A 19,629-nucleotide genomic window follows, 5' to 3' on the forward strand; every position below is an offset into this window, starting at 1 on the left:
ACAGGATCAATCATACTCTAAGCCTCAGCCTCATGGAATATATCCAGGTAACAACCCTCCACATATATCCCAGAATCTAAAATAAAAATGGAAATTATAAAAAAAAAAGAAATTAAATTGTGAAGAAGACAGAGTATCAAAAGACCTTTTCTGTTAGAGTCTAACAATGTTCAAATTTAGCTTCTTGGAAACAACTTTTAAATAGCTAAGAGCGTCAACAGAAAACTGTGGACTACAGGAAAAGAACTGCTTCATACTTCCCGAATCTTCTCAAACTTCGTATCTGCATATCAATGACTTTAGATTTTATTTTTATGTTGCTGTACTTTTGCTAAGGAAGTATTATGGTATACATAGATACTGTCTATTCTATTTTAAAAAATATCTAGGAAAATACATTAAGATCTGTTTATTATTACTATTAGTGGTTTCTTGTGTATGTGTTGGTTTGACAAGTAGAGGTTGTTTTCTAACCAAAAACATAACAGAAAAGATTTAGTACAGGATTACCTGTGCAAACAGCTGGGACAAAGACACAGGGAGACAAATGAAAATTCAAGCTACTCATGTTTATTAACTGATCTACATTTGACAAAACAAAGATAGGTGCACAAAGAGCTGTTTGACAAAGTCAAATCCCAGGTATCGAACAACAGTATCCTCTGGCTCCCCTAGAGGGCACTTGTGCGCACTCTGAGGGGGATGTCCTCTGCCATGTGACGGCTCAGTTATCACACTGCACTGCCGTTGGACTGCATGTGGAGTACAGGTCTGCACGCATCTGACATCAGAGAAGTGGCCCACTGAACACTAACAGCCCTAGTTCTAGATGTCACAAGTTGATGTTAGTAACCACCAAGTACTAATTCTGTACTAAAATGGTCAGAAAACAAGCTTTGAGTACTGTGTAAAATTATACCTTTTATAGGGAATAGGCTCTTGTAAGCTGCCTTTTAACTTATTTCCTCCCTTGCCAAAGTCTATTCATTTATGCCAAATCAAGAACATATAGCACAACATTTTCTAAAAAAGTACTTTAACAATGGTCATTAACTTCTCCCTAAGGACTCATGCCTAAGGTTATTTATATAAGATTTGGGATCTTCATAATTTAGGAGAACTTTTAATTCTGAGCTCAGGAAGATATTTCTCCTACTAGACAATAGGACACTCAAGAAATACCTGAGGTATAATCACTGAAAACCTTCTTAAAGGAGAAAAAAAAAAAAAGGATTGAGGTTTCCTATACTGGCATGAAAGTACACACACAATTTTTATCATAGAAAAAACTAAAATGTGAATAGTACCAAAACATAATAGATAAATTGGGAGGAACCAGCTATTAGGCTCCAATTCTTCTTACTATATTTTGCAGACAATTCTAGTATTATAGAGATTATCAGGATATACCAAAAATGATTTTAGGTAGAAACTTCAAAAAACAGCAAAACCCAGTTTTAAGACAGGATTCCTTTCTAGAGACATTACACAACAGTATACAATTAAGGTGTTTCTGGTGGAACATCAACAACAATGTACTTACAAAAAATCTAAGTCTGGTTCTTTTTAATCAGATGTGCTTATTTGGCTGCTAATACACCCCCAACCATCCTGCCTCCAAAGTGATCATTTAGTCATTAATTATAAAAAAGTATACAAATTATACTCAATACAGAGCATGGCAAGATCTAGTTCAATTCATAGCTTTATGTAATACACATAAATCGGACAATTTAACGTTGTACTACTCTCTGGCCCTACAGTTTCCTACTTCCTGATGTTTCCTGGAAACTTTAACTGTCCAGGCAACAGAAACATTAATTACTTCCTTAGGGAACAAATAAAAAATTTTAAGAATTGGCTAAAGTAAGCACCCCAGAGTCACTTTATGAAATACAAATTCAAATGGTATTTTTTAAAAGTGAATTGGAATATGCGGGAAATTTAAACAGCAGGGATTCTTCTATTTAATGCCTGCCCCATTCAGGGCCACTTATATTCACATATAAACCTGCTTGAATCCTTTCTGAATGTGTACACTCTATTGACCTCAGCACAACTGAGTGAAGGGGAACGAAAGGGAGAGACCGTCTTCACTCTTTGTTTTTGTGGAATTTATTTAGAAAAATTTTATTAAGAGATTCTAAAAAGTATAAGAAACTAACACATTTTTACCACTGCATTCATGTTGGCTTTTTTGAGCACATAGCTCTAAGTAGGGGGATGGCGGGGACACCTCAAAAGGGGAGAGGAAGGACTCTCCTTGGCCTGGGAATAGGTGTGCCTATGGGAACCATAGGAGCAAGAGTCAAGAGTTCTTCAGAAAACTGCCTTTAAGTCAGGACAAAGGACAAAACATTTGCAAATTAAGCACCAAAAAGATCAAGTAATTTACTTGCCATTTTCATAAACAAAATAATTAGTCCCCTCTCTCATCTTTTCTCTATCATGTCTTTTGTATAAAGACATTTCTTTCTGAACCGCGTGCTGTCTAGACAAAGCCACGTCATCTGATGAGAAGCAGACTTTGCTCAGTAACGCTGAGAAAAAACAGATCTACTTCTTTCCATTTCTTAGCCTGTGTCAAATGCTGAATGCTGAAATCTAACCCCAGAGCCTCACTTTGCCATTTCATACAGATTGAATAAAAAAAAAGAACCTTAGAGAAAAAGAAAAAGCTTTGATTCCCCCATTAAAAAGTGTATTCTCTAATTCTATAAGTATCAAGAAGGCAGATGTGTTTTATTTTACATTAGGGAAAAAAAAACACACAATCTCAAAGCAAGCACCTGGGTTTTACTTCAGTTTACAATAATTTAATGTGCCTGAGAATTTTTGTGCAAATACATGTCATCTTTCATTAAAAACATGCATAGCGCACTTTGGAAAAAGTTGGTTTAGTTGTAACCAACTTTTCTTACAAAAAAAGTTTACATATATAAATATACAACATTCCCTAATTCCTATTGATTGCACTTCTGGCTTAACCCCTTCCAGCCTCCAAGGAATTTTTAAAAACATGCAATTATGTTTGTATTCCTTGGCTACTGTACTTATTCAGACGAAATAGTCTAAAAACAAGTTTTCTTGGTTCCAATTTACTCACATTTTGCTTCTTAAAAGTAAATCCCTCCCACCCTCTACCCAGTTTTTTTTTTTTTTGGAGGTTGTATAAAAATACAAATTTAAAAAATGAACTTTTATTAATCATAAATACAAAATAATTGAGTGGTATTTGGGCTCCCAGGGGCTCAAAGGCCTGAAAACAGAAAGGAAAATAGGAGTCTCCACCTGTGATTCAATGAAAAAGATGAAACTCCTAATTTTGCTAATGCTGCGAGCATACCATTTGATGGATACATAATTTAACCAGATATCAACAGGGGAAACATATAAGCCATCTCACTGTTGTCTCAGTATAGACTGAGCTTACCCCACCAACCCTTCAGAACGGCTTTCTATAAGCAATAAAACTGCTCCTTTTCTCTTCCCATCCTTCTAACCTGGGTTCTTTCTGCTTTATGCTTACCAGAAGTAAATGTGCCAGCAAGTTCAGTATCTCTGTATGTTTTAGTATTACTGAATTTATTTGTATTCACTTTTTATGTTCAAGACAAGAAAACTCAACCGAAGGAGTGTATTAAACCTTTCTTTTCTCCCTCTGAACACTCATGGCCCATTCATTTATACTTTCAATTTGCCCGACTTCCTCCATTAGGGCTCATCCCAATTTTATTTCCATTCCTCCATTCCCCCTTTCACATTCACAACCCTTGTGCAACATTCCTTTTCTCTCAAGTCAGACCAGACCACATGTTTCAGTGCATATCTATCCTTCATGTGCTAACTTGTATAAGAGGTCAGTTAACTGCTGAACCTCAGTCCTCCTTCAGGACACCCATTTTGGGTGAGGATGTGCAAACTGGGGCAGCAAAGCTACCCATTATGACTGGAAGACTCTGATTCCTCCTTAGTCCACCTAATAAACTGCTACCTGAATTTAAATAAACAGCAGAATCTGGTTTTTGAAGACCAATTTCTGCCTCCTGGCATCTTCCATTCTCTTGGGCACCAGGGTTCTTGACCACTCTGGCTATCCCCAGTCTCTTCAGCCTGTCCACTAAGTTCATCTTCAACTGGCCAACATCAGGAGGGTTCCGGGAGGGTCTCAAGCCATACATCTCCTGGAGGAATGTCTCAGCCGGTCGAGAGGCCAAAAAATTTTCAGAGAGATGCACTTGAGGCTCAAAGGGTAAAGGAGAAGGGCAAGGTGAGAGAGATGGTGAATTTGGTGGTGTGGAAGGGATAGCCAGGGATTTAGGGAGAGGCTGGAGGGGGTTCTCTGAAACTGGGCTGTGGTACACTTTGGCAGAGATGCCCCGCTCTTGTAGAAGTTTGGCCAAGCTCATGGTGCTACTGAAGGTTGTAGTGGAATCTCGTCGGTTGGTGATGGACTCACCAATGCTGAGTCTATAGGACAAGGCAGGAGAATTCACAGCCGTGTTGGATGAACTGCTACCACTACTTCCACAGGATAATGAAGGGAACCCAGAGCTTAAAAAAAAAAAAAAGTGGGAGACAGTGTTTAAGAATAAAAAGCAAGCTCCAAGCTGGCATTTAAAGAAATTATAGTAGTTATCCTTGGTAAATATAAAGTAACAGGCAACAAACACATCTGTAACTGTACGCTGTGGAACAGATCTGGGGAAGGAAAATTTTGACATGATACTTCAACGATTAATTATTTGTAATTTGTAACTTAGTAATTAACTTATTAAAAGATTTCTTTTCAGTGGGACATGAAAGGTATTGCTGTACTCTTAGATAACTTTATTGTTAAATTTTAACTCTAAAATGTACATCTGTAGAAATACAGTTAAATTTTATGATAGACGGCAAAGAAATTAGAAGATTAAGGAAAGTAACCTTTAGAATGTTTATTCATATATCCATTCCATAAAGTGAGATACACTGAGACAATAATCCATGGGTAAACAGTTTACCAACTTTTAAAAAAATACAATCTTTCACAATTAAACATGAAAGCTCTTCTAGGAGAAGTTTCTTTCTTTTTAATCTTTTAATTTTATTTCGTTGAGAAATAATAAACTTCTAATTGTTAAATTTCATTTTCTCAAGAAATGTTAATTTCAAACAATAATAGTATAAAAATATCCATAGAATGAATTTTTCTCAACCTTGACCTGAAACATGTGTTTTTAGGAAATTAAAAATAACTAATAGCTTCAACAGCTATTCAGTAATACTTCTTCAATATTACTTCAGTATTTAGTAATACTATTGAATATATAGAAGTGAAGGTGAGCTTGTGCAGAGGACTGGCCCTGTAAATCTTGCAGTTTGGCTAACTCTGGGTATATAGCCCCAGTTGGGTTATTACTTGTCTGCCCTAGGACAAGTCACCTCAACCTTCCATGCCTCAGTTTACTTTACACAATACATACTTGCCTTGCCTACTTTTATAATAATCAAATGAGAAAATTCTTATTCTATGCTTAGTCGAAAAGAAAAACTAACAAATCATGTACTTGAGGAAACGGTGATGAAACAGAGATGGTACTTCTTTAGCCAATTTCCCCGCAAAACAAATGTTACCAGTATTTAATAGATCAACTTTCACTTCAACACAAAATACTCAATATATTAAATATCAAGATATCAAAAATTTTAAAGATTATGAACAAAATATAAGCTTAAAATTAACAAACTTTCTAAAGCACCAACTTGTATAGAAACAGCAAAATTCAAATAAGTTTGACTCCCTGGTCAAACCAGTCCAACTAAAAGCCTCTGATACGGAACAGTCTATATATTGTATTGCCAGTCTCTAATCTCCCTATTTCTACTAGACTCTAGAACTGCCTGTCCTTACCCAAATTGTACACTTCATATAATGGCATCAACCTGTATTAAGAGTCTCCTCAAGAACCAATTTTGTAAAACTTGTTATCTTGATGACTATAAGAACAATGTAGAAAAAAATGCATATTTTTTTTGTTACAGACTTTATTGGGATCTTTAGTGGATATCATCCAAATGCTTCCCTAAATAACCCATTTGTTTCTATTTTATAGACATGGTGAATCATAATCTTATTTCCCTCCACACTGGCAGCTAGAAAGTTAAGACTCAAATACATGGCTAACCTTAGCAAGCTAACATGGCTAACATAAGACTTTATGGTACAATTTGCACACTAGCTTTATTCTTTTACCCATTTTATATCCTTACTCTTGATTCCCCTTTACAACATCTTTCTTTTCTACTTCTAGTTAACATTATTATTTAATGCACTTAATTATAGTAGTTATCCTTGGTAAATATAAAGGAACAGGCAACAAAAACATCAGTAACTGTACACTGTTACATGTTCTACATATCTTTAAAAGCTACCTTAGATCCTTTTGGGAATTGTTAGGACGGAAATGGCATCAATATGGCTTAATAAGGCACTATATATTACAATATTCAAGTTCTAGCCTATGTAGTAAATAATTTGGCCTTGCCTAGAGAGGTCTGGCCTTTGCCCTCCGCTCACAACTAATAGGAGTGTCTTTGGCTAGAGTGGAGGCTGATCACGCTAAATCTTAGGGTGGGCCAGGCCACACCCAATAGTCTTAGGGTGAGGAATGGCCATGCCAAAAAGACCAACTATGTGATTTAGGGTAGGGCCTTTGAGTCATACGGTATCAGTTGGCCAGAAGGCTGAGTTCAACTCTGTTGAACTGAGTTCAATCAATCATACCTACACAATGAAGCCTCAATACAGACAGACTGTAAACACTAATACTTGGGTGAACTTCCTTGGTTGGTAATATTCTGTGTGTACTGTCACATATCAATACCAGGAGAGTAATGAATCCTAAGGACATGTGTAGAATCCTCCAAGACTCTGCCCTATGCCTTTCTTCCTTTGGATAATTTTAACCTGTATTCTTTCCTTGTAATACAGTAGCCACAAGTATAACAACTTGCTGTGAGTTCTGTGAGATCTTCTAGCAAATTACTGAACCTGAAAGCGGTTTTGGGAACCCTCTGCACTTCCAGGTGTTGTCAGAAGTGAAGGTGAGCTTGTGCAGAGGACTGGCCCTGTAAATCTTGCAGTTTGGCTAACTCTGGGTATATAGCCCCAGCTGGGTTACTTATTAGTTGTCTGCCCTAGGACCAGTCACCTCAATCTTCCATGCCTCAGTTTACTTTACACAATACATACTCACTTGCCCTGCCTACTTTTATGATAATCAAATGAGAAAATGCAATGTGAAAATATTCTGAGACACATTATCACAGAACATTAATTAACATTCTGGAAATTAAAATGAAGGTAATTTTAAAAAGAAATTCATGAAAATATAGCTGAGGAAAGAAGTGAGGCCCCAGATTTCCCAGGCACTCTTACCTGGGGGTAACCTGAGTGATGTCAGAGGGATGTAATATTCTACAGGTGGTGAAAGTGAATGTTGAGTTTGTGCATGACAGGCACTTTCCTGGGTTGGCAGCTGCAACTGAAATAGATTTTTAGGGAGCAAATACAAGATTGAAAGACTAGATTAATAATGTAAAATGCTCATCATTATTTATTAATAATATAGCATTTATCAAGTACCTTTTGTACTAAAAATCCCCAAATCTGGAAATGAAATAAATATACATAAAGACTGTACCAGGATCAACTGGTTAGTATATAGGTGAACCCAATACTTTAAAACTGTAAAGCAAAAGGCATAAACAAAGATTAGAAATGAGAAAACTGAAAAAATACATTAAAAAAATCAAGATCCAGTATCCAAAAGATTCAGCCAAATTTATCTACTCTAGTGGTTCTCAAAGTGTGGTCTGCAGATTCTGTGGGAGTCTACAGGTCAAAGCTACTTTCATAGTAATGTTAAGACAGAGGCCTTTTCTTTTTGACTGGGTTGACATTTGCACTGCTGGTGCAAAAGCAATGGAAAGCAAAACTGATGGCTTCTCAGCACAAAACAAGGCAATATCACCAAGTTGTACTAGTCTTCTTGTTATGCACTTGGTATTTTTTAAAAAGCCATATTCACTTAAGAATGTCCTTGAAGTAGCAGTAAAAATTATCTATTAAATTTTGAATCTTGGCCCTTGAGTCTTTTTCCTGTTCTGTGTGATGAAATGGGAAGGATGTATTAAGCACTCTTGCTGCACACTGAGATACAGTGGTTATCTAGAGGAAAACACTTGTGCAACTGATTTGAAATTTTCTCATGGAATACGATTTTTACTTGAAAGAACAGACAAACTATAGTAATTCAGACTTGGGTGTAAGACAGACACGTTAAAAATGAATGAAGTGAGCCTGTCCTTCAAGAAAAACAGCTAACAAAATGTAAGCTTTCAAGAAAAAGTTAGTTTTGGAAAACCTGTATCCACTACTGAAAGCTTGAACATCCTTGAAGACTCTTCTGATAAGTAGGTGGTGATATTAATATGATTTTAATATTTTTATGTAATAAAATGTGCCAATATTTGGAAAATCTGCATAACTCCATGAACCAATCAACATTTTCTAAATGATCAACGCATGATCTTAAAAATCAAGCACGGCTCAAAGATATATTCAAAATGTAGGATACGACCAATGCATTTTATTTTATTTTTATTTTTATTTTTATTTTTTTAGTAGAGACAGGGTTTCACCATGTTGGCCAGGCTGGTCTCAAACTCCTGACCTCAGGTGATTGTCCACCTCGATCTCCCAAAGTGCTGGGATTACAGGTGTGAGCTACCACACCCAGCCTGACCAATGCATTTTAATGTTAACAAAGTAATGAAAAGTTCATTGTTAGGGTTTCAGATCTCACATTTCTACAAATGTTCAAGAAACTACTACTTACCTAGTTTTAGTGTAATATCAAAAAATAGCTACAAATATCTGAAAAGACTATTAAAACATTCTTTCCTTTTCCAACTGCATGTTTGTGCCTGGCTGCATTTCCTTCATATTGTTCAACCGAAACAACATATTGCAACAGACTGAAGGCAGACGCTGATAATGAGAATAAAGCTATTTTGTATTAAGTCAAAAATTAGAGACTTGCACAACTGTTTTTCTCACTATGTAAAAAAAATAGCTATTTTTCATAAAACATATTTGTGTAACACAATTATTTTAAATGAGTTAATACATATTTTTATAGTTTCTCAGTTTTGATTTATGATATATTAAATGTCAATAGATATAACCTGCACAGATAGGCTCTCTGGAATTCTCAATGATTTTTAAGAGTATAAATAGTTCCTAAGCCCAAAAGGTTTGTGAACCACTGACTTGAATTAATCCAGCTCTCTACCCAATCTACTAATGCAGGCTGGCTAAGATAAAGTGGAGAGAATTAGGAATGCCACTAATGCTATAGATTTTCATTATCTGATATCCAAGATTAAGTACCCTCCAGTAAGCAGAGGTAGCCAGCTGACTGTCTAATAAGTCAGAATGCAAAGTACTTCTGGTTATTATACCATATTCAACCAGACACTCTTCTCACCTGTAACTGGTCCACCTGCTGAAGTAATGGGTGGCAGGAAGATACCCATTACTGGCTTGGATGTTGAAAGTTTCTCTTCCACTTCAAGAGGTTGCTGAACCTGAAAAGTAATACCCTCTTCTTCATCCTCTTCTAAATCTGAGATGTGATAAATGGTATCCCTGGGCAACTGGGTAAAGCCTTTAGTAATGACACCTGGTCGTGGATCAAGGATGGTTCCCAAGTTTGGTTGAGCAAGCTGCTGCCAGTGATACAGAGTTTGTGATCCTGAATATGCAAAACGAAGGAGGGGGAAAAGGCATGTTTTACATTTCCCACAAATCTTAAAACACAAGCTAAAATTATATGTGTAATAACAATAATGACAGCAATAAAACTATTTATTTGGTGTTAATTTGGTAAAAGCTGCAAATTGAAGTTTTCAGTGGAAGATGACAAGATGTTGAAGGTATGAGTAATAATCTGTTTTAATAGTTAACTTTGAGAAGGACACCTAAAGTGGTGAAAAAACCCCAAGGAGACACCCTTAATAGGAAAGGAGCTTAGCTGCTGAGGCAGTGATGGAACATACGTGCCTAAGAGGTGGGCTGTATTTTCCCAGGTGACAAAAAAGTCAATACTTCTCTGGCCTGGAACTATGCCTATGCAGTTGAAAGTCAAAAGCCAGGCTCCCAGGGAGAACAGGAAAATGAAGAAGATAATGAAAAGGAGGATATGTTCTACTGGTTCCAGGCTACAGAACCCTGGTGAATGATCATCCCAAGTAATTGCACCAGATGCAATGCCTAATTATGTCACTGTAGTCATTTCATCCTAAAAATGGCAACTCCGACAAATATCTGCACTGATCATTAATGAATACAACTAAGTTATAAAATCTTTGAGTTTGAGGGGTCTTTATAAGTTACATACTCAAAATTTTATTTAATGCAGAACTCTTCTAGGATAATATCAGAGAATCATTCAATGATTGTCATTATTCCAGAAAACGAAGGAATTTATTTTGAATTCAAGTTCTTTCTTAGGAGAGAATAGAAACTGAACTGATAAAAGGAAAAATACAGGTACACACACACCTCTAAGTCAATTATACTTTTGGGTAAAAGTATAATTTTTTTGAAATCTTTTGAAAAGGAAGGTGGAGATGAATTATTATCTCTAGACCATTATCATTTATCATCTTATTCATCTAACCATGGAAACTGCTGTCAATGATATTCCTTAGCAACGGACAGAAAAAGATTACTCCTCCTCCCTGCTCACGTTTATATTAAAAAACATCAGAAGAGAACTGCTGGCTGATGATTCAGAGAATGCAACTTTCTTCATTCATTAATTTTCCACAAAGTACTACAGTCTTGCCACCCAAACAGCAAGATTAAGGGATAAAAAAGATCATCTGCACATAATGTTCCTATAATTAAGACACAAATCTCAATTCCAGGGAAAGGAACTTCCAGTAAGTCACGTGGCTTAGTAAGGGCCCTTACTGATTTATTACCTTCAAGGGGCTTGACAATTTGTAATTTTTCTGGCATAAAACCTCGAAGGCAACTGGCACTGCTGAGGTCTGTGATCTCTGACTGGTTGGTGCAGAGAGAGGGAAGGCTCTCTGTCGGGGTGACACAGCCACTAACCCCTTCCTTCTGGTCCGCCAGAACCTGGATCTTCCGCTGCCATTCTTCAGCAAAGAACTGCTTCTCACTTAAATAGTTCTGTCGACGCAAGCTAAGGCGATGCAGTGCTGTAGCCAAATCACTATCTCCAGAGGGTCCTGGTTGGCCCATCTTCTGGGAGCTCCTATAGGAAAATCGCGTTCACTGATTAGATCTTGAGGATCATCAGCATGATCCAGACCTCTCCTTTCTATAATGGTAAGCATTCAAGAGGCTGATATTAAAAACATGGTATTTTCCTAGATACCTGGAATATAGAAGTAATAACAACAAACCAAAATCACCAACAACACTATATATCATTTTTACAGATCATTTCAAATGACTTGAAAGGCAAGATAATACTTCATTGATATTCTGTGTTTTCTGAATTTTATATTTCATTTAATTTATGAAACTACACATTCAACCATCTATAAATTCATATTAGGTGGTCACAAAAGTAAATATTATATTTTGCTGAATCTGTATCATAGATTGCAAGAGGTACCATTATTTTATGTATCATGAAGAAGGAAAAAAACGCTACCGATTAAACTAAGGCATACTATCAGTTACAAAACATAATAATTTAAAAAATATTAAAATATGAAAAAAATTTGCTTTGGGCCACAGAATCACCCATCAACACTGCAGAACATTTAAAAGAAAATAACAAAATTTGTATATAATACTACATTTTTATGGTTCTCTGATGCCCATTTTTTGACTTCAACACTTTTGAAACTGGAAGCTACCTTATAATTGATATCAAATGGAAGAGTAGCAAGCTAAGTTGTGGGTACTTTGGGATACTGGGGTAAATCCACATAAACATGTTTCAGATCTTCTCCTAAGATAATTGCGTAACAGTGAGGCGGTAGGACACAAAGCTACTGTGGGTGCAGAACACTGCCCAGGACAGACCAGGCAATGCAACTGAAACCTAGTGTGATGAATTTTTATGTTAGGAAACATTTCCCTTTGGTGCCAAACATCTATCTTTCAAAGCTTTCAGCTCACTTTTCAGTAAAGTTGTTTACCTTCTAGTTATATAGAATTCAACATACTGAATTAATAAAAAGAATGAAAAAAAATCAAGTTTAAATAAACAGAAAATCGACAGCACCTCGATGGTCCTCAAGATGTATTCAAACTTACATTTATCCTAAAAATCACCAAAGTGGTTGAGATTATGAGCACGGATTATGAGAAGGTGTCATCCGATGTATTCATGCTAGTGACCAAATAGATTCAAAAAATTTTGACTTTGGCATGATCTGTCTCATGAATAATGATACAAGGCATCATAAGTGAAGGGAAACTCACAGTTTCAGAACCTTCTTGGGATAGTAGAGTAATGCTGGAATGCGTGTATATGAATCTGGTGCGGCAATGTGAAAAGAAATGCAGAATCACTGTTATCATCGGATTCCTACCCTGCAACCTCCTCTGAGCTGCTCCCCTGGTTCAGGAGTGATTTGTCCTCTGTTTGCTGAAGACCAGACTCAAAAGGTTTTGCTGTCATGATGACACTTGAACGGTTGGAGCCTGGAATGGGTAACAGAGCTGGGAATGAGATAGAGCGGCCCCGTGTGTCATTGGCAATCCTGACGGTGTCAAATACCCGCTTCTGTTGGGCTCTGTCAAAAAAGGAAGTGTTCATTATTATCGTTGCTAGACACTAAAGCATCTAGAGAAGAGACGTGTATGCGCAGTCCATCAGAAATAAAGCCACCCTGAGGAGCTATTTAGGAGAAATAATCAGAAAATAAGCTTTCAAACAAGAGAACTCTCTCACAAAAAAAGGACACTGTGAGGAAAACACTGAATAGTAAGCAAATTACTACTGAATCTCATAATACTTGCCACTTTGGATTGTGGCTTCTTTTTAATTTGTATTCCAATGATTAACAACACGTGATCTGTACTTACTTTTGTTTAAAGAGAGAAGATTCCTCATCCAAACTCAGCTTTTTACGCATAGTCCCCTCAATCTCAGCTGCCAAAGATTCCTAAGAAAAAGAGTTTGAGATTTCTAAAGTGATTGTTGCCCTTAAATTAACAGAGTCTCTACAACCCTATACTTTTGGTGTTATAATAAAATACAAGGAAATAGTCAAGGCTAACATTCAGGGGAAAAAAGAAATTCTGGAAATATAACTTTTAAATAAGAACCAACTACGTTTTCATAATTTTTTCAAATAGGAAAGTAGTGGAAAAAGCTAATATGATAAATAGAAAATATATGTGCAGACACACAAAAACAAAAGTTCTGAAAGGCCATAAACCCAGTGTTGACAGTGATTCTGTGTAGGGTGAGATTTAATGGTATTTAACAATTTTTTTTTTTTTTGCTTTTCTGTAATTTCTGGCTTTTCTATAATAATCATGTATAGCTGGCCGGGTGCGGTGGCTCACACCTGTAATCCCAGCACTTTGGGAGGCCGAGATGGGTGGATCATGAGGTCAGGAGATCGAGACCATCCTGGCTAACATGGTGAAACCCTGTCTCTACTAAAAAAAAAAAAAAAAAAAAAAATTAGCCGGGTGTGCTGGCGGGCACCTGTAGTCCCAGCTACTCGGGAGGCTGAGGCAGGAGAATGGCATGAACCCAGGAGGTGGAGCTTTCAGTGAGCTGAGATCGCACCACTGCACTCCAGTCTGGGTGACAGAGACTCCATCTCAAAAAAAAAAAAAGAAAAGTAAAAACAAAAATACCAACAAAAAATGTATAGCTTTTATAATATTAAAAAATCACTTAAAAAAAAGAACAAGCAAGCTTCCTCTTCCCCCTAGTCAGGGATGAGGACTAAATCTAGTGTTGACAGTGATTCTGTAGAGGGTGGGATTTAATGGTATTTAACAATTGCTTTTTGCTTTTCTGTAATTTCCAACTTTTCTATAATAAACATGCATAGCTTTTATAATATTAAAAATCACTAAAAAAAAAAAAGCAAGCTTCCTCTTCCTCTGGTCAGGGATGAGGACTCAACTAATATGGGTGACATGCTCAGTGGGGCTGAGCTGAGGATGACTGGAATTGGAGGCAATGGTGTGAACTCATGATTTTATATATATATGTATGGATGAAAACATACATATATACATATATAGTATAGGTATAAGTATGAAATACATATATTTCCTAGTCCTACCTGCTGAGAGGGCCTAGAAGCCACAATACTCTAGTAGCAATCAATGGGCACACCTAGCACCCAGATCTTGGATTCGAAATACAATTCTTCAATAAAAGTAACCAGAGCTCTTTGGAGAAATGGCTGATTCCAGGGCTGGGACAAAAAGTACAAGACGAGCTTAAAGGAGATCCTACTGATCATATCTAGGACAATCTGAATATCAAAATAGATAATAATAATCATGGCTTGTAATCTATTAAATAAAATAGAAATCCATGAGTCTATGACATACCTAAGTGAACAAATGAACAAATAAATGAGACAGAAATGCACTAACTTACAAAAGAAAAATGCCAATTAATAAATGTTGAAAAATGATGAAATTTGAAAATCACCATTTGGCAGTCATCACTGTAATAACTCTGCCAGATAAGAACCATCAATGGGTGCTAAAACTAGTGGGTAATAGTTTGATGAGGAACAGGATACTTAGTCTCAAAGTATCTCTCATAAAATGTTTACTTTGATCACTTGGTTGGGGTAGTATCTGCCGATTTTCATCACTACATGGTGAATTAGTAGTGTTAATTTAATTAACTGTTAATTACCATTAACTTTACAGTCGAAAAAACCAGCAGATTACCTTAACCAAGAGATCAAAGTTAATTAATACCACCTGCAATGGGCTAAACAGACATTATGCACCTCTTGAAACCATGCTCTGAGAATATGGCATGATTTCTGCCAAGAATGCATTACCAGAATCTAATCATGAGGATGCATCAGACAATCCTAAACTGAGGACATCCTACAAAAGTCATAAAAGAGAAATAAAGACAGAAGAACTGTCCCAGATGGAAACAACAAAATTCAATGTATTCTTTGAAGGACATTAGTGAGACAACTGGAAAAATTTGAATGGGCTCTGTGGATTAGATAATAATACTGCATAAACTTCAACTTCCTGATGCTGATGGTTGTAGTGTGTTTATGTAGGACAGTGTCCTTAAGAGTGTCCAAATGTCCTTGTTTTTAGTAAATACACACTTAAGTACTATGGGGTAATAAGGTATATCAGCAACTTACTGTTAAAATAGCCCAGGGGGAAAAGAAAGAGAAAGAGAGATTGAATGATATGGCAAAAGCAATAATATGTTAAAAACTGAAGAATCGATGTGAGGGATATACAAAAGTTCTTTATACTATTCTTGGAACTTTATTCTAAGTTTAAAATTATTTCAAACGTAAAAAACAAAATTATGTCTCCCTATTTTTAAGAAAATCTACTAAAATGTATAGTTTCAGTCTTTTAAAAAAGTTCACAGGATTGCACAGAAGTTTAAGTATCAGATTGTTAAAACAACTCTTTGAACCAACACTACAAATTCTAATATAAATTCAGAAGTTTTTATTAATTTTTTAATCCAAAAAATACCATTTATAAATGAATCAAACAAAGATGAATCTTGTTCTCATGAAGCTTACATTCTAACAAGTTAAAAATATCAGGAGACTCAAGATTTATTGAAAGAGGTTTTAGATATTCAAAGCACCATTTAAGTAAGTGGCAGATCGTGGGCCTAGGGTAGGATGACTCAAGTTTAACTAGTTCTATGGTACACAGTCCTAAACTGAATTTCCTTAGGGCTCATCTTATGTATTATTGATACAATATATCTGGAAAGTCACCTGTTGGAATAAATAAGAGTATTAAGGAAGATGTCAATATACAAATTAGGGCCTAAATCAATAATTGGAGTCCAGAAACAAGGAAAAATCATATAATCTCCTCAGGATGCTTTATACCATCATAAACCATACAACTTTTAGGACAAATTAATCTTAAACAAATTTCTTTAAATACATACCATCTTTCTTAGTTGCTTACCCCAGTAAAAGCTCCATATGATTGGGAGAAGTAGAGATGAGCAGTAGGGCCAGATCTACTACGAAGTTCCTTTATTTCTTCTTGGGATTCATGTAACATTCCTAGACACTCCATATTCCTGTCTTGTAACTCGTGCAGCTAAAAGAAAGGGTGGTAGTGTACTTTATTGCCTTCCCAAAACAACATTAGGGAAAAAAAAACCCGAAAACTTTTGTGATAAGTATTAATTTTATCCAGAGGGCTAGCTAACTTTATGAATATCATTTCAATACAAAGACTAAAACAAACTAAGCAAGAAGAGTATATATATATTGAGCTACCAGAATTAGGGAGGGGTGTCTTGGCCAAAATTATACACGAATGTGACTTCCGGAAAGTCTGAAATGTAGCTAGACTACCAGAACTGTCAATTTAATATTGAATGCTTCATACACTTAACGGAGGAAGTATAACAGCTATAGTCAAGTTAGGTTTAGAATAATATTAATCTTTTTAAACAACATCACTCTGAAGTCTGTAAGTGACGATCAAAAGCCTACAAAGTGTTATATACAATGTCAGGGTGCTCAATCTTCCTAAACAAGTAGTTTTTCGCCCCTTGTTTCAGAACCTTCTTTACAACTAGATATACATATCTGATAAAAGAGTACATAATTTTCAGAGTATATTTTAACTGTAAAATTTCTTCCAGTGCAGTACATGCCCCAGCTCATCAGAATCACCAGGGTTGAAGATGCTTATTAAAAATGCAGATTCTAGGCTCTCACTCCAGACCACTTGAAGTAGAAGTTCTCGGGATGGTGCCTGGAAATCGCCATTTAAAACTTGCTCTCCCAGGTGATTCTTTCCCCCTCCCTTCTACAAGGTATCACTCTGTTGCCCAGGGTTGAGTGCAGTGGTGTGATTATGGCTCACTACAGCCTCAATCTTCTGGGCTTAAGTGATCCTTCTACCTCAGCCTCTCAAATAGCGGGGACCACTACACCTAGCGTGCATCACTACACCTAGCTAAGTTTTTGATTGTTTTTAGAGACGAAGGTTTTCTTATGTTGTACAGGCTGGTCTCAAATTCCTGGGCTCAAGCCATCTTCGCACCTTGGCCTCCCAAAGTGCTGGGATTACAGGCATGAGCTACTGTGCCTGGCCCCAGGTGATACTAATGCATGCTAAAGAATCACTAAGTTATATTTAATAAATAAAATTTTATGTAGATAGAAAGTAAGAGATTTTTTGCTTCTTCTCCTGACACACCTGCAAAAAGATTTACTACTAGAAATTATCTTATTTTAAAAACTGTTGAGCTAGTTTAGGTCGACTGGTAAAAGAGTGATATACTCCTAAAGAATCTTATAAAGTTGAAGTTTTCCCTATTAATCAAGAAGGATGTTACCACGTTACTAGTTTTAGAGACAGGCCTTTTAAAATGCTTTATTCTTTTTTTTTTTTTTTTTTTTGAGACGAAGTCTTGCTTTGTTGCCCAGGCTGGAGTGCAGTGGCACATCTGGGCCCACTGCAATCTCTACCTCCTGGGTTCCAGTGATTCTCCTGCCTCAGCCTCCTGGGTAGCTGGGATTACAGATGCCCGCCACCATGCCCAGCTAATTTTTGTATTTTTAGTAGTGATGGGGTTTCACCATGTTGGCCAGGCTGGTCTTGAACTCCTGACCTCAGGTGATCCACCCACCTCGGCCTCCCAAAGTGCTGGGATTACAGGCGTGAGCCACCACACCCAGCCAAAATGCTTTACTTCTTATATCTCATAATATCATCTCAACCTTTTGTTGTTGCTTTTTAAATCCGGTAATTCTCCTTTAATAATTCTTATTCATCAAGATGAAAGAAACTAGTCACTCTTTCCCCTCCTGAATTACACAAGATAAAGATTTCATTACCTCCATTGTCAGTTGCCGTTGGGCATCTTTGGAAGCTTGCAGGTGAAGTTTTAGTTCTTCCTTCTCAATCACATGCTAACAACATATTAAAAAAGACATGTGAAGCCTTTCCAAGTAAAATATAGCTATTCTCTTTCTTATAAAGACATGTGAAGAATTTCTCTCTGAGGTATCATCTTAAAGCCTATAAAAAGCTAACCTTTCAAATGCTAAATAAGATGGGCATTCGAATACAAAATCTATCAAGGTGTTCAGAGGACAATGGGCATGAGTCAATAATTTATACCGCTTTCTGAGGAAGCACTAGCCCCATTTTACAAAGAGAAATAGTGACTTGGAAGTACTTATTCATGATATATTATATGACATAAAGATGATTAAAACAGCAATCAGATTAGGGCATTTTAAAAGGGCAGGGACAATGTTTATTTTGTTTATTGTATCTAGCACTTAGCATGGTGCAAGATACTATGTCGGTGCTTAACAAATATCTGTTGAATGAATGAAACCTACTTCTTTAAGTTTATGCTGAAGGTCTACAATCTGTGACAAAAGAGAGGAAATCTCTTCTTGGTATCGAATCAGCTCATCACTCTTCCCTGACAATTCTTCAGTCATTCTGGACATCTGAGCATTTGTTTCACCTTGGGAGCAAAAAAAATTTTTTTTAATTAATATAAATGTAGAGAAGGAGTTGGCAAACTATGACTTGTGAGCTAAATCTTGTTTTATAACAAGCACTGGACTGTCGTGAATAGATTTTTAACATAAAAAAAAAAATCCAGAGAAACCAATAGAGAAAAATAAAAGTTCTTCTGAAATAGGCAAATGCTGGGAATAGAATAGGAGACAATGAAGCTAAAAAGAGAGATGACTTATAAAGGCAAGCAGGCTAAAGGTTTTGCTTCAATCGTTTTCTTTATGAAAACGATATTTGCTCAATCTTTTTCTTTATGAAGGAAAGAAGGCTGAAAGGAGGGCAAGTGCAAAGAGATAATCTCATTCATTTCTTTGAGAACTCTTTAGGGACGTAAAATCCCACAAGCAATGAAAATTAATCTTAACAAATCTAACAAAGGAACATTTCCAGAATGGAACAGTCACAGTCTATAACAGAATGTGATAAAGCTATGGAAATGCTTCTGTAGGAGACAGACTTTCTGGCATACCCCTTTCAGGGATACGTGGCAAACTGAGTAAAGCCTCTAGAGCAATTCTTATAGCCTGGCCTTCTTACGAACACAAAAATAGAGCCTTTAGAATTCCACTAGGAATTTATTCACTCTCTATTTCATATGAAAAATTTGATATGTAAATACAAGCAGAAAAGCTACTTCTCAGTGTCATGTAAAGCTATTGTAAAATTGACAGACAGCCTCTAATATTTCAAAGGATGGCGATACATAGGCAGGAGATCTGGATCTGAGAACTCTTGGGCAAGTCATTTCCTGTATTTTAAAGTGTAAAAGGTGGGTAATGGATTCATGGTGGAGGAGAAAATTCAATTTACATTCCTTCTGG

The 19,629-nt window shown here is 36.3% G+C and overlaps 1 protein-coding gene across 3 annotated transcripts in view; it reads right to left on the reverse strand.

Moving 5' to 3' along the window:
• Window positions 1-550: 550 nt before the first annotated feature.
• The window catches only part of TRAK2 (trafficking kinesin protein 2), a 75,235-nt gene continuing 56,156 nt past the window's right edge, over window positions 551-19,629 (reverse strand). The window contains exons 8-16 of one of the 3 annotated variants that reach the window (XM_054548767.2): window positions 18,622-18,752; window positions 18,109-18,183; window positions 16,217-16,354; window positions 13,124-13,203; window positions 12,628-12,831; window positions 11,035-11,333; window positions 9,534-9,800; window positions 7,421-7,526; window positions 551-4,554 (exon numbers count right to left, since the gene is read on the reverse strand). In XM_054548767.2, the coding sequence (XP_054404742.1) occupies window positions 3,879-4,554; window positions 7,421-7,526; window positions 9,534-9,800; window positions 11,035-11,333; window positions 12,628-12,831; window positions 13,124-13,203; window positions 16,217-16,354; window positions 18,109-18,183; window positions 18,622-18,752 (1,976 nt within the window). In that variant the 3' untranslated portion in view covers window positions 551-3,878. 3 annotated transcript variants of the gene reach the window in all.

This window comes from Pongo abelii, chromosome 11 (genome assembly GCF_028885655.2).
Source record: "Pongo abelii isolate AG06213 chromosome 11, NHGRI_mPonAbe1-v2.0_pri, whole genome shotgun sequence".
Lineage (NCBI taxonomy): Eukaryota > Metazoa > Chordata > Mammalia > Primates > Hominidae > Pongo > Pongo abelii.